This window comes from Anabrus simplex, chromosome 2, assembly GCF_040414725.1.
Source record: "Anabrus simplex isolate iqAnaSimp1 chromosome 2, ASM4041472v1, whole genome shotgun sequence".
Taxonomy (NCBI): domain Eukaryota; kingdom Metazoa; phylum Arthropoda; class Insecta; order Orthoptera; family Tettigoniidae; genus Anabrus; species Anabrus simplex.
In genome coordinates, this window is record NC_090266.1 from 174,893,640 (window position 1) to 174,909,950 (window position 16,311).

At 37.4% G+C, this 16,311-nt stretch overlaps 1 protein-coding gene across 6 annotated transcripts in view; it reads right to left on the reverse strand.

Annotated features, from left to right (window-relative positions):
- Positions 1-16,311, reverse strand: part of LOC136862726 (protein ST7 homolog) — a 374,644-nt gene that overhangs the window by 47,457 nt on the left and 310,876 nt on the right. For 5 of the 6 annotated variants that reach the window (XM_067138951.2, XM_067138952.2, XM_067138947.2 and 2 more), the window contains one exon: positions 11,398-11,537. The exons of the other annotated variant lie outside the window; for it this stretch is intronic. In XM_067138951.2, coding sequence (XP_066995052.1) covers positions 11,398-11,537 — 140 coding nt within the window. The remainder of the gene's footprint in view (positions 1-11,397; positions 11,538-16,311) is intronic. 6 annotated transcript variants of the gene reach the window in all.

Below are 16,311 nucleotides of genomic sequence, written 5' to 3' on the forward strand. Positions count from 1 at the left end.
ACAAAAGGAAGGAGACCATGCTGCTAGCCAATCCAGACCAGGTGAGACCAAATAAAAGAAGAAGCAGAAGAAGAAGAACCATCACAGATTGGAAACAAGGAAGAAGATACAGATTAATTCCCTGAGACACTGGAAAGATTAAGTTCTGATATGTGACCAGTTGCGCGGAAAGTGACCCAAAGTCGGCAATGGAAATTTTACAGCAGAGCTAAACAAAAGTGTCTGGGGAGTATAAAACTGAATTTCTATGTTTTGACTTCTTGCACTACCTATGAATCTTCTTAAAAAGCTAAGTTGCACAGCAGTTCGAGTCTTCTTCACCCTATGTCATGAAAACTTATACAACTGATAAGAAAATTGGTGAAGGCTACAATTGGGTTTTTCTCAAAATACAGTTTTCTTAATAGCAACAGTCACTAATCTATATATATATAAAATGTCCTGACTGACTGACTGACTGACTGACTGACTGACTGACTGACTGACTGACTGACTGACTGACTGATTCATCATCGCCAAGCCAAAACTACTGGACATAAAGAAATGAAATTTTGGGGTGCTCACTAAGGGAGGATTTTTGGATATTCTGGCGCTACAGGGGTGAAAAGGGGGGTGAATTTTTAAAATGAGGATATCTGTACCTCAAAAACTTAACAGCTTACAGACGTAAAAATTGGTATGTGGAATCTCCTTTGAAAATAAAGAAACACATATATTTGTGTTTTCGGATAATCCGATGAATGGGAGGTGAACAAACGGGGTGAATTTAAGAAAAGACTATCTGCAAATTATCTCGGACAGGTAACATATTACAGATTTGAAAACTAGTATTTGAAATTTCGTGTAAAAGTAAAGCAACATAATTTTTTTTTTTTTTTTTTCAGAAAATCCACTTAAGGGGAACTGAAAAAGGGGGTGAATTTTTAAAATGAGCATATCTCCAGTATATATCAAGGTATTGTTGCAGACGTGAAAATTGGTATTTGGAATCTTCTTTAAAATTAAGGAAACACGTATTCTTTTGTTTTCGGATAAACCCTTAACGGGTTGGGGGGTGGGGTGAAGGAATTGAAAAATTATTTGTAGTATATAACAAAAATCTAAAGATGTTACAAACGTGAAAACTGGTATTTGGAATCTCCTTTAAAAATAAAGCAACACGCAGTTTTTTGGGTGGGGTGAAACCAACTTAATGGGTGGGGGTGGAGTGAAAAAGTATTTGAATTCTTTTCATGAGGATACTTATATCTCTAAAACTGAAGGATGAAAATTTGTATTTGGAATTTTCTTTCAAAGTACACAAACACGTAATCTTTTGTCTTTGGAAAATCCACTTAAGGGGGGTGAATGAATTAGAAAATTAGTTGAATTCTTTGTATGACAATACTTATATCTCAAAAACTAAAGATGTTAAAGAAGTGAAAATTGGTATTTGGAATCTCCTTTAAAAATAATTAAACACGCACTTTTGGGGAGGGGGAATCAGCTTGACGGGTAGGAAGGGGGGGGGTGAAAAAGTAGTTTAATTACATTTATGATACTTATATCTCAAAAAATGAAGATGTTACAGATGTGAAAATTAGTATTAGTAATCTCCTTTAAAAATAAAGAAACACGCATTTGCTTTTTTTTTTTTTTTTCTTCCGGAAAATTGACATAAGGGGTGTGGGGTTTAAAATGAGTAAATAAGGAGTTGAAATATGTTTACAAGGATACTTTATCTTAAAAACTGAAGCTGTTACAGACGTGAAAGTTTAATTTTGAATTTCCTTTCAAAATAAACAAACACGTATTTTTTTGTTTTTGGAAAATCCACTTAAGGCGGGAGAGGGGTGGAAAGAAGTCAAGAAGAAGAAGAAGAAGAAGAAGAAGAAGAAGAAGAAGAAGAAGAAGAAGTTGATTTATTTTTATGAGTAAACATTTATCTCAAAATTGAAGGTGTTACAGATGTACAGACATGGAAACTGGTATTTGGAATCTCCTTTGAAAATATTGAAACACATATTTTGTTTTTGGAAAATCCAGGTAAGGGGCTGAAAGAAATTGGAAAAGCGGGTGAATTTTTAAAATGAGTACTGGTATATCTATATTATATGTCAAAAATTGAACACGTTAAAGACAAGTTGGTATTTCGTAACTCATTTAAAACTACAGGAACATGTACCTTTTTGTTTTCGGAGAAGGCTCTTAACGGTGGGCGAAAAGAAGTGAAAAAAATAGTTGAATTATTTTTTATGAGGTTACTTATATCTTAAAAACTGAAGATGTCACAGACGTGAAAACTGGTATTTGGAATCTCCTTTAAAAATAAAGAAACATGTATTTTTGTTTTTGGAAAGTACACTTAAATGGGGGTGGGGGTGGGGGAAGGACTGAACAAGGGGTGAATCCTTTTTATGGGTGTACTTATGTATATCTCAAAAACTGAAGATGTTACAGATGTGGGAATAGGTATTTGGAATCTCCTTTAAAAATAAAGAAACATGTATTTATTTTTTCGACTTGAGAGAAGACTGTTTCTCACATGTACAGTTCTATATCGCATGGTCGTCTTAGCTCCAAAAGGTAATACCACGAACATGGTTTACAAAGAATTTTTGGGGTAAATGAAACGCAATTTTTGGGTGAGTTTTTATACTTTAGGAATTTTCTGATAATGTCTTAGTACAATGCCGATCAATTAATCTAATACTAATTTTCACATCTGTAACATCTTCATTTTTTGAGATATAAGTATCATAAATTTAATTCAACTCCTTTTTCACCCCACCCCCCCTCTTCCTACTTGATCAAATTACAAAATCCACACGAGTGAAGCCTCAGGTAATTGCTAGTATCTTCTGAAGTATTGCACCTAGAAGCATGAAGTCTTTTTTTTTAATATGCTCAGTACCTCATGCCAATTTTAGAACCATAAAAATCTCAAAAATGAAGAATCCGACTTTAGGTCCCTTTCTGCAGAATGGGTCACATATGAAAGGACAGTAATGGGTGACTCTAGTGGTGGGAATTGACATAAGATAAATGGAAGAAATAATTGAACCTTTCGAATAGAGAAAAAGACAATGTGGGAAGCTGGTGAACTTCTGTGAGAGAACTGGATTAATTGTGGCCAATACGTGGTTCAGGAAGAACAGTAGGGCATGGTTGGGCAAACAGGACTAAAACAGTAAGGGACTACTTTTTGGTAGACAGAGTAAATCATACTTGTTGGATGTAGCGTCCGTGCCAGAAGTACCATTTGATGGTGATCAGAGAGTAGTGGTAGCACGAATGAAAGTGGGAAAAAACAGTGAGAATGAATGAAATAAGGGAGAAAGAGAAAGTATCAAAATTAAAATATATGGAAGTAAAGGACAGATTTCAGGGTAGTTTGAAATACCACTCACATAGAACAGCAGTAAAGAGTGTGGAAGTGGAATGGGACATGTTCAAGAATGCATCTGTAAGCTATGAAAAACATCAATAACAGCAATGAGGGGTAGAGAAATCAGCGAGTGATAAGAATTAAACATGGCAAGTATGAAACGAATAAATAAAATAAAAAATAAAAAAAGCAGAAGAAAATATCAGGAAATCAAAATGAGGTGCAAGAGAGTAGTGAGTGAAGGAAAGAAGAAATGCTGGGAAGGATTTACAAGACAGTTGGAAGAGGATGCACATAGTGGTAAAAGGATGTTCTGTGGACTTGTAAGAATGATAAGAGAAAAGAAAAGAGTCTACACAAAGCAAGTGAAGGGCAGACATGGAGAGATAATAATTCTGAATACGACAAATAGTCGACGAGATAACAGAAGCACAGTGTGAGGAGACAGAAACTAGGAGTGATATCACAATGGAAGAGATGGAAACTGCAATTTAAAAAAATGAAGGTGGGAAAAACAGCAGGAATGGATAAATTATGTGTGGAAATAAAACCAATCGTACCAGGAATTCATTTCAAGTAGTAAAAATATTTGAAAAGATACTAGAAAGGAGAATGAGAAGAAAAGAGGAAGAACAATTAGAAGTTTTGCAACATGGCTTTAGAAGTGGGGAGATCAACACTAGACCCCATCTTCAGTATGAGACAACTAGTGGAAATGCAATGGGATTGTGGAAGAGAAATGGTGATAAGATATTCTATTTAGAAAAGGCATGACAGTGTCCCTACAGAAAAAGTATTGAAAGTCATGAAGCATAAAGAAATTGGAAAATAAATGATTATGTTCTAGCAATGTACAACAATTGTTGCAGCAGTGTCCACACCCCTGTGGGTAGGATGGAATAGTTGCAAAATGTAACTAGACAAGACAGGGAAGCATGCTGTCACCACTCTTGTTAATGATGATATTTGCTGAAATTGTGAAGAAGACAAAGGAAAAAACATGGAGGCAGGGAGCTGATGGTGATGTTTGCTGATGGTACTGCCGTCTGGGGAGCCTATGAAGAGAAAGTAAAAGATCAACTGGACATACTGAGCGAATATATTGGTAATAATTATCAAATTAAGGTGAGCAAGTAGTAAGTAGAGTAAGTAGTGTACGACAATGGTGTTGATGAGAGAAGAAAGAGAAGGGAAAATTGCTGTAAAAACTGAGGGATAAGACCTTGAAATTGTGAACAGCTTCAAGAGAACTAATCCAGGATGTAGGATTGGACATGGAGATCAGTAAAAGGATACAACAGCATAATCTATATATAAAAAATAACATGTCCTGACTGACTGACTGACTGATTCATCATCGCCGAGCCAAAACCACTGGAAATGAAGAAATGAAATTTTGGGGATACATTTATTTTAGGGTGTAGGTGCTCACTAAGGGAGGATTTTTGGATTTCCGGCGCTAACGGGGTGAAAAGGCGGGGGGGGGGGGTGAATTTTTAAAATGAGGATATCTGCATCTCAAAAACTTAACAGTTTACGGACATAAAAATTGGTATTTGGAATCTCCTTTAAAAATAAAGAAACAGGTATTCTTTTGTTTTTGGAAAATCCCATTAAGGGAGGGGGGGGTGAAAAATGGAGGGGAGAGAGAGAGAGAGAGAGAGAGAGAGAGTGTGTGTGTGTGTGTGTGTGTGTGTGTGTGTGTGTGTGTGTGTGTGTGTGTGTGTGTGTGAGAGTGAGTGAGTGAGTGAGTGAAAGGAGTTGAATTACGTTTATGATACTTGTATCACAAAAATGAAGATGTTACAGATGTGAAAATTAGTATTAGAAATCTCCTTTAAAACTAAAGAAACACGCATTTGCTTTCTTTCGAAAAATTGATGTAAGGGGTGTGGGGTTGAAAATGAGTTAATAAGGAGTTGAAATATGTTTGTGAGGATAATTTATCTTAAAAACTGAAGCTGTTAAAGACGTGAAAGTTTGTATTTTGAATTTCCTTTCAAAATAAACAAACATGCATTTTTTTGTTTTTGGAAAATCCACATAAGGCGGGAGAGGGGTGGAAAGAAGTCAAGAAGAAGAAAAAGAAGACGAAGAAGAAGAAGAAGAAGAAGATTTATTTTTATGAGTAAACATTTATCTCAAAATTGAAGGTGTTAGAGACATACAGACATGAAAACTGGTATTTGGAATCTCCTTTAAAAATATTGAAACACGTATTTTGTTTTTGTTTTTGGAAAATCCAGTTAATTTTTAAAATGAGTACTGGTATATCTATATTATATGTCAAAAATTGAACACGTTAGAGACAAGTAAGTTGGTATTTCGTAAGTCATTTAAAAGTACAGGAACATTTACCTTTTTGTTTTCGGAGAAGGCTCTTAATGGGGGGTGAAAAGAAGTGAAAAATAGTTGAATTATTTTTTATGAGGATACTTATATCTTAAAAACTAAAGATGTCACAGACGTGAAAATTGGTATTTGGAATCTTCTTTAAAAATAAAGAAACATGTACTTTTGTTTTCGGAAAGTACACTTAAATGGGGGTGGGGGTGGGGGAAGGACTGAACAAGGGGTGAATCCTTTTTATGGGTATACTTATGTATATCTCAAAAACTGAAGATGTTACAGATGTGGGAATAGGTATTTGGAATCTCCATCACACTGCCCAGAAACATGGTATCCTTACAGCTCTGACTACCAGGGCCAGGAGGATTTGTGAAGTGTCAGCTCTATGAGAGGAACTTAACACATTAACACACCTTTGAGAGCAATGGTTACAGCAGAGCTTTGATCTCAAGGGTTCTGAAATCGATACATAATCGGACGTCTGTTAAGGAAAAAGATGTAAAAGGAACTGCTTACCTAACTTACATACGTAACATGATGGATCGTATTGCTAAAATCTTACGTAGGTACCATGTTTGAACTGTTTTTGGAAGATAGATTAAGATTAGGCAACTCCTGCGACCAACTAAGGATAGTTTGCCTAAATTGCAACAACCTGGTATCTACAGAGTTCCCTGTACTTGTGGCAAGGTTTATATTGGACAGACTTCGAGAACCATGTGTACTTGCATCAAAGTACGTACCAGATGTATCAGACTCAACCAACCTGATAAATCAGCTGTTACTGATCATGCCTTAACACCTGGTCATGATGTCTTGTTCCAAGAAGTGGATGTTTTTGCCCGTATAAAGCAATATCACCCAAGAATTATCAGGGAGGCGGTTGAAATACGTAAACACCCAGATAATTTCAACCACAATACAGGTTACAACCTCAGTGAATCATGGCTACCTATTATCAGAACCATTAGACCATTAGAGAGTAATGCCTTGCTGTTGCCCTTCGTTGTCTCTAGCGTGGGGCTAAAATGGCGTCCCTTTTACATCTTAGGCCACCATTTCAAGTTCCTTGTTGCTTTCTCCTAGCAACGTTTAATACGTCGTTTCATTTCTCTGTTGTCTCCTGATGAAGAAAGGCGAGGTTCCTTTCGAAATGCGTAGTGTGTGTTTACAATTAATTACACAGCATAAGCCCAAAATACACCTCATGAATAAATAAATACATGAAGAAATTAGCCTCAACAGGAGAGAGAGGATTTCCCATGGCCACACCATCTGTCTGTTCATAATATTTCCCATTCCATACAAAGTAGGAGGAGGTCATGCAGTGATAGAAAAGCCTTGCGATCTCTTCAGTAAACTTTCATGGAAAACTTCGAAGAGAAAGCTTTGTCATCGGCACCTTGCAAACCGAAGATCTGGTGGCGATATGTGAAGGATACATTCGTCGTATGGACAGAAGGTGAAGCCAATCTTGGTCACTTTCTGGATCACCTTAATTGCCAGCACCCTTCTATTTGTTTCACCATGTACATGGAATCTGACGGCAAAATACCATTTTTAGATGCTCTCGTCACCAAGATAGAGGATGGATCTTTAGGACACAGCGTGTATTGGAAGCCTATACACACCAATAGACATCTCCACGCAGATTCTCACCATCACACTGCCCAGAAACATGGTATCCTTACAACTCTGACTACCAGGTCCAGAAGGATTTGTGAAGTGTCAGCTTTACAAGAGGAAATTAACACCTTGAGAACCACCTTTGAGAGCAATGGTTACAGCAGAGCTTTGATCTCAAGGGTTCTGAAATCGACATGCCGACCAACTAAGGATAGTTTGCCTAAATTGCAACAACCTGGTATCTACAGAGTTCCCTGTACTTGTGGCAAGGTTGATACTGGGCAGACTTCGAGAACCATGTGTACTTGCATCAAAGTACGTACCAGATGTATCAGACTCAACCAACCTGATAAATCAGCTGTTGCTGATCATGCCTTAACACCTGGTCATGTCGTCTTGTTACAAGAAGTGGATGTTCTTGCCCATATAAAGCAATATCACGCAAGAATTATTAGGGAGGCAGTTGAAATACGTAAACACCCAGATAATTTCAACCACAATACAGGTTACAACCTCAGTGAATCATGGCTACCTATTATCAGAACCATCAGACCATTAGAGAGTAATGCTTTGCTGTTGCCATTCGTTGTCTCTAGCGTGGGGGTAAAATGGCGTCCCTTTACATCTTAGGGCACCATTTCAAGTTCCTTGTTGCTTTCTCCTAGCAACGTTTAATACGTCGTTTCATTTCTCTGTTGTCTCCTGATGAAGAATGGCAAGGTTCCTTTCGAAATGCATAGATTGTGTTTACAATTAATTACATGGCATACGCCCAAAATATACCTCATGAATAGTTACACGGGCCGTTAAAGTCTAATATTATGTATTTATTTTTTTGACTTGAGAGAAAACTGTTTCTCACATGTACAGTTCTATGTCGCCCAGTCGTCTTAGCTCCAAAAGGTAATACCACAAACATGGTTTACAAAGAATTTTTGGGGTAAATGAAACTCAATTTTTGGCGAGTTTTTATATTTTAGGAATTTTCAGATAATGTCTTAGTACAATGCCGAGGAACGATTACTTTGATCAAATTACCAAATCCATGTGAGCGAAGCCTCGGGTAATTGCTAGTCTGTTAATAAATGTTTTCTTTTTTTCAGGTATTTTCTATATTTATATTATACTGAATTAGTTTTGATAGACCAAAGAACTTCACAGCTATAAATTGAGTCAAAACTGAAGAGAAATGACTTCCACTATAACAAAAGAAAAATATTTTAAAATATTTATGTATTTTAAGTCATAGCATACAATGTTTAACTTACAAAACCCATGCAGTTATTGTCCTTGTGGTCCAACCTGTAGGCATTGGTTCGTTCATCATTACTAATATACCGCCCCTTTGGTACAACTTGAAGATCGTCATCACTGTTAACTTCTACTTACTTGGTACATCAACACCACCTTGATCTGTCCACATTTACAGACATTCCTGAACCTGTACCTGCTACTGTTTGTCCTTAGTCATATCAATCCGCATGCTCAAGTTGCTTGCTAGGGCAGTATGCTGTTGAGTGAGCATACAGGAATGTCTGCGGGTGAAAAATAACTATAGGCTTAATACTAACGGCTTTCACTTCAACAATTATTATTTTTTATTAATTTTTATTATATTTATTAATACAACTACCCCCATGGGAAGACTGCCACAAGGACAAAGTATGTCGACTACACAGTATTTTGTCTTCCAAGTTACTGTTGAGTTTGCTAGTGTGCCAGATAGAAATAACTACCACAAGGCTCAGGAATAAATTTGCAATAAATTTGGGATATGGCATGATGTATGGTTCTTCAAATGTTATATAGATGATTGGGGACTATGGTCACTGAACCTCGTATTGCAGCGATAGCGATGTCGTGAAGTCGTGTCCGGTTGAGACCGAGAGAGTCCCATAGCTCTACAAGAAATTTAGGGATTGTGCCTCGAGCTCCGATCATGAGTCCATGGACGGAAACGTTGTCTAGGTGATATTTATCTTTATAGTAGTTTACAGTTGACTGGTAAATTGACTCTTTCCGGCGTCCACCTCTTCGACCTGGCCAACGTGCGACTCGAAGCGTATTGTAGGATCTAAGATTAGTCCTTGCTTGCTAACTGGTTGAAAGGCTATCATGTCAATACGCCTGTTACACCCGTTGGTAGCTAGGCCAGAGACCTCTTCGTGCACCGTGAAACTGTGATCCCTCAGTGAGGTCGCAATCATGTGTCGTATTGTATGATGGCAGGAATTTCTCAATACCTCCCCGTGAGGACAGGCTCCCAGGACATGGGCAAGAGTTTCGTGCTCTCTGTGGCAACGCCAACAGAGGGTGTTGTCCTGGGACCTTCCCGGCACAGAACGAACGGCGCACACAGTACAAGCCCAAGAGCAGCATAAACATATACGCATTATTAATTGCCACATTGTTAACAATGCTGATGTAAGCGGTAGTGGAGAAAATGATGAGTCAACCAAAGTTAACAGCCGCAGTGAACACAAATATCAACTGCCGCAATGAAAGAGTTAGACATTCTTGACTTATATAGGGCCAATGTATTCTAAGCTTTCACTAACACTGATAGATTCTAACCTAACATTGACAGGTCCCAGAAGTGCAACCCACTAACAGTGTTCACAGACATCAAAACTTCATTAATTTTTAACACAGCAGTTCAAATATATTGAAAAAAGAAAAACAATTCAATCACTATGCCACCATAAACATAATGAAAATAACAATTTAGCCATACACATCTCAAAAATGTTTTGGATCAGCTGTATCTTGGGTGACCTTGAGAGATGTACGAGACAAGTCTCATTAAAATAAGACGCCTGAATGCAATGTACTGTCACCCGTTAGATGTACATGGAGGTATGATATGCACTTTCAAGACTGTCCAGAAGAGCGCACAGTAACTGGAAGCCTTGGAAACAACATGCACGGAGTGCATTTTGTGGCCTGTTCAGCATGTAAACATGCCTCGGTGAGTCAATACCACATTTTATCATACATGCACATTACTTTGCATCAGCAAGGTCTTCCAATCAGGAAAATTGCTTGCCTGATTGGGGTACACCATAGTGACATCCTTAGGACGTACAGCTGCAATCGTGCAACACAAAATATTCAAGAATGACCTTGCAGTGGTTGCCCTTGACCAACAACAGGAGCTGATGACCAGTACTTGTGAATCCCAGCTGAAAGGAACCGAGAAGACTCTAAAAAACAGCTGCACAATACCTTCCTGGTGGCAACTGGGAGGGCTGTGTCTACAAAAACAAACCAAAATCATTTCAGTAGGGCCTATCTATATTCCAAACCAACACCAAGGTGCCAGGTATAGATAGACTGGAATTTGGCAGCACAGCATCAGGTCCTCTTCATTAATGAGTGTAGAAATTGACTGACACCTAACAATCATGAGAGAGAGAGTGAACCCATTATTCAACCATACTGATAACATATATTTATTCTACAAGATGACAATGAGCACACACACTGTTCCCATTTTGCCGATATCTTCCTCAGGCAGGTCCAAGAAAATTGGATGGAATGGCTAGCGGTGTCTGCTGTCATGAATTCAATTCCTGTGACTAGCTGAAGTGGGCAATCACTTCTCATCCTGTATGACCTCCAGAGGGCTATTGTTGAAGAGTGGGACAGTCTCAGCCTCAATCATCTGGTGAACAGCATGCTATGAAGGATCAGAGGATGCTCAATGCAAGGGGTACAGATAGTGATTTCTAGTTTTGCGACATCTGTGCTTTGCCAAAGAATGCATCATGTTTTTTGTAGTCTTATGTGTTTTCTTCAAATAAATCATGTTATTTGTTACAGAAGGTATGTATGTTCCTCCCATACATTTTCTTGGGTCGTAAGCAACCTATTACATCAGTAATTCAGGTGGTGTAAAACTCTTCTTGAGGAGTGTAAGAATGATAATAAAAAGACTCAAACAAATACTCAGGTTCACCAATATACCACAGTTCTTGCATTAGCAACTATAAAAATTATAGGATTAAAATGCAAAATATTAAGTAAAGTAATTAATGGAAAGTGTATGTACTCACAGCTTTGGCAACTACTCCCATTGGCTCAGGGTACTGGTGAGTAAGAAGTGCCAATAAGGCAGTGAATGAACACAACCCAGCCGTGAATAAGATAAAAAATGGCAACTCCTTTTTAGGGTAGACGCTAACTTCATGAAATGCTGGAATTGAAGTGAAAAAGAGAGAGAAATGTTATGGTGGTGAAACAAAAGCTATGTTTAATTCAGCATATTAAAGGAATTTCTTCATAATTACATCAATATACACTGAAAAAAAAAAAAAAAAAAAAAAAAAAACTTGAATTTTTTTGACAAATGCAAAATTATCATACTAAAATGGTACTTGGAATGCAAAATATTTTCATGGCTTCTTAAGACATCTCACATTACAATTCTGATGTTTTCTAGCAAACTAAAGACAGACTAACCAATGTTGGCATATCAACTTTGGGGCCAATAAGAGATCATCTTGAAGACAAATTTGCCTCTTTTAGTATCCTTCTCAACGTCTACTTACTAATACTGATGTTGTGCTCCTCCAAGACACCTTCTAGCCAGTATAACACAGCATTCCCTTGACACCTCTAGATTTAAAAACTGGTCATCTCTGGTAATTTAGATCTCGAACGACCTGATCCAGGTTGTCTATGTACAGTGTTGTGTTCTTCAAAACACTTTACAGCTCGGTGCACACTTGAGTGATGTTCCCACCACATTCACAACATAACGGAAGCTGCGTCCATCATCGATTAGTGCTACAGCTCTTGCAGCATCTTTCAGACTCAAAAGTTTCATAGACAGAACCTCATGAGTAGACCCCGGATTTTTATGCAGTAATAGGTTAGAATGCAAACTAATATCTGATTATTAGGAACTGTCGACTAGGCCGCTCTTCTGTAATGTCATGAGAGTAACATAAATTCTAGGGCTTCTGATGGGCCGAACCCCTAATGTTTATGCAAAACTCATAGCATAACAGTTGTGCAGGCAAGGGTATACTTACTACTCGCTTCAGTAAGTTTGCATTCTAACCTATTACTGCATCAACATCTGGGCTCTACTCATGAGACATTAAATGAAAAAGTTGTGGAATGTGTAGGCCTACACAGATGGTCAGACATGAGTTCAACAACAGGAAATAATAGGAACATCAAAATAATGTAAAGCTCCTTTGTAGGAAATGGCGCCAAAAGGACACAATGTAAAACTTCCATTCTGTCTTATTTTTGTAAATATTAAACTTGATACCTTCAAAGTTTATGAAAATATATTGCATTCAAAGTGCCTTTTCAGTACATTCAATTTGCATTTTTTTAAATCCCTGTGTTAAGCTTCTTTCGCACATCAGCATACTACCTTAATAATAATTTCAAACTATTAAAAAAACAATCAAATGCTAGGAATAAATAAATAAATAAATAAATAAATAAATAAATAAATAAATAAATAAATAGAGAGATAATCTGTTACCTCATGTTACAGTCATCTTCCCTGACCACAATACATATGCATGAACAGCAAATGGTACTAAAATCTGAAATAAGAAGTTTCCCAGTATGCTATTTAATAATGTCAGCTAAGTTTCCTCAGGGTTTTATTATAGGCTCTTATATTCTGCAGATGTTCTCTATATAAAGCAATTATAATTATCAAACTAGAGAATTGCCTAGAGATATGCAACACAAACCTTGACCAGTGAATCTTAAAATTGATTTTATCATACTAATCTGGTTCTATAACTCAGACCAAATGAATAGGAAGAAAGATCAGTGAAGCTCTATGTAGCTGCGATTTTCCTTCCTTTTCCTACGCATAATATATTTATTGAAAAATTATATATATATACAGGAACAGGCTATTCATTAACAAAATTTACACAATATATATTTTGTTGTTCCATACAGCCTTTGCGTGTGGCGAGCTCATCGTAACAATAGCCTATATGGATAAAGCAGGTATGGTGCCTCAGAAAAAGTTAGGGCATCCTCTACTAAAAGAGACTCGCAGCTCTTTGGGTGCTGGGAGAACTGTGAGAAGTGAGCAACCAGCACCAAACTACATCAAGATTGCGACAGTAAATGTCCTGACACTGACCGGAAAGACGGAAGAACTGGTCGACTTCATGAAAGAAAAAGATATAGGCATACTTGGACTATGTGAGACCAAGAAGAGAGGTACAGGAGAGATTCCTCTGAAAGAAGGATACAGGCCTCTGAAAGAAGGAAAAGGCTGTATTACATCGGAGGACCTGAAGCAAAAAATGGAGTGGCCATCATACTTAGAAAAGAAATCCAAGAATATGTGGAGTCTACAAAATGCATCAGCGATAGGATGTGGATGATGATGATGATGATGATGATGATGAGACTCCAGTTTGAAAATGGAATGAAAGATCTATTCCAGTTGTCCAATAATGGACCATTATATTGGTATTATAAATTTACTCATTCAGGACAAATATTTTAAGTTCCCTATGGGAGTCAACATATATATCATCTGATGGCCAGGCAGGCATCAATTTTTGGAAATGAGACATAGCTCTCCTAGTGCATTGGCACTGCTGGTGGCTTCAAGTAGCCTATGCAGTGGCCTCCACGGTATGCACTAGCCTTGCGTCTTGGGAAGTGTGCTAAGTCCCAACTGACGAACCCAACTTAGCATACGAGGGCGAAACGCAGGCAACCAAGAATGAGTTAGCTGGAAAATTTATAATGTCCAATAATGACCATTATATTGGTATTACCAATGACAATACCGGGACAAACAGAGGTTAGAGGACAATAACCAACACACAATAATACAGTATGTTCTGCAAGATTTGTTTGAAAGTGCTTTCTGTTCTTTGGATAGTATTTGCTTGAATACGATGTAACTCTTCTCATTCATTAACACTGTACCCCTATACCTGATGGCCCAGGTGACTTGCTGAATCTTCCAGAAACATGGAAAATTCCAATGAATATGTGAAGCCAGATGACATTTGGAAACCAAACATACACAACACAAAAGAAAATTGCTAGAATTAAAAAAAAAAAAAAAAGAAGCAGCAAAGAGATTGAGAAAGATCAACTGTAAAAAAACATTTTGGTGTACATGCTCAAGAGAATGCAACGTCTGCTTCTTATGATGTTGCAAAAATTATTTCCAAAGCAGGAATGGCTCATACTGTAGGCAAGGAAGCGATTCCACCTGTCTGTGTGGCCATATGCAAATGTATCCTTGGTGAGTCGGTGTCCAATGAAATCAGCAAAGTTCCTCTATCAAATAACATAGCAAAACAAAGAATATGTAATATGTCACCTGACATTAAACAGACTCTCAATTCAAGGATACAGACCTGCAACATTTTTCATTACAGACTGATGAAATTATTGACATCACAAAGCTATCATGCTAGTTTTTATACCCTACATATAGGAGACATAATGATGTTTTCAGGTGAACTTCTACAGAGTACAGCAGAGTGTATTTTTAAAACTGCAAAGGACTTTTTTGAAGAGAATTCTATTTCACGGGAGAAATAAACATAGTGCACATGCTATGTCAGGCATAAAAATTGGACTTATTTCTTGAGTGAAGAATGTGTTACATGATATATATGGCTTGTTTAGCCCGTATTATCAATTTTGAACAATTTAAAGATATTAATTTTACCATTTAATTTTCGTTCCTCGCTAGGCTGAAGATGTCCCCAAGAGGGACGAAACATGTACCTACACCTTTGATTTAAGAATAAAACATTTTGTAAGTATTGTAAAGGTGAAACTTTCATAATGTTAATATCTTTAAACTGTTTGAAGAATGTGTCATGAAATGTGACATGGAACCACTGCTGTATTCACCAAGAAGCCTTTGCTACAAAGAAGATGCACTCACTGAAGAAAGTACTAGATGAGGGTATTTAAGATTATAAATTTTTTTTTTTGCTAGTTGCTTTACGTCGCACCGACACAGATAGGTCTTATGGCGACGATGGGACAGGAAAGGGCTAGGGGTGGGAAGGAAGCGGCCATGGCCTTAATTAAGGTACAGACCCAGCATTTGCCTGGTGTGAAAATGGGAAACCACGGAAAACCATCTTCGAACCTACTATCTCCCGAATACTGGATACTGCTTGCACTTAAACGACTGCAGCTATCGAGCTCGGTGATTATAAATTTCATCAAATGATGAATTCCAGAATCTTCTCAAAATTATGTAAAGAAATTGGAAGCTGACATACATTATTACTTTTTAAAATATTTTTTTTACAATTGGCTTTACGTTGCACCGACACAGATAGGTCTTATGGCAATGATGGGATAGGAAAGGGCTAGGAGTGTGAAGGAAGCGACTGTGGCCTGAATTAATTGCCTGGTGTGAAAATGGGAAACCACAGAAAACCATCTTCAGGGCTGCCAACAGTGGGGTTCGAACCCACTATCTCCCAAATGCAAGCTCACAGCTGTGCAAGCCTAACCGCATGGCCAACTCGGTCGGTAGGCAGCCTACTAAGTAGATATTTTTGTTTACTTGGACACACACATTTGAGTCTTCACAGTACTGGGATGAATATTTTTGACATTGGAGACAGGATTGAGGCAACAATCACAAAATATTTGGCTACAGACAACCACTTGGGCTGAAGTGATAGTCTCAGCATATGCCCAACATTGCATAAAACTATTTTCATGTTTTTTTTAACCCATATTGAACCTACTACTTACAATTCTTGTTTTATTTTCCACCTAATTCAATACATAAAAATGTTTATTGTCTCTAGAAGGATATTTTATTACATTACAAACATTAACAGCGACATGTTTCACTCATTATATCGAGCATCTTCAGCCTTTTTTAAACGATTAATCTCAAGGTTGAGTCTTTACATTGAACCTTCTTATGATTAATTTGTTCATTAAATTGTTTTACATCCATAAACTATTACGACTAAATA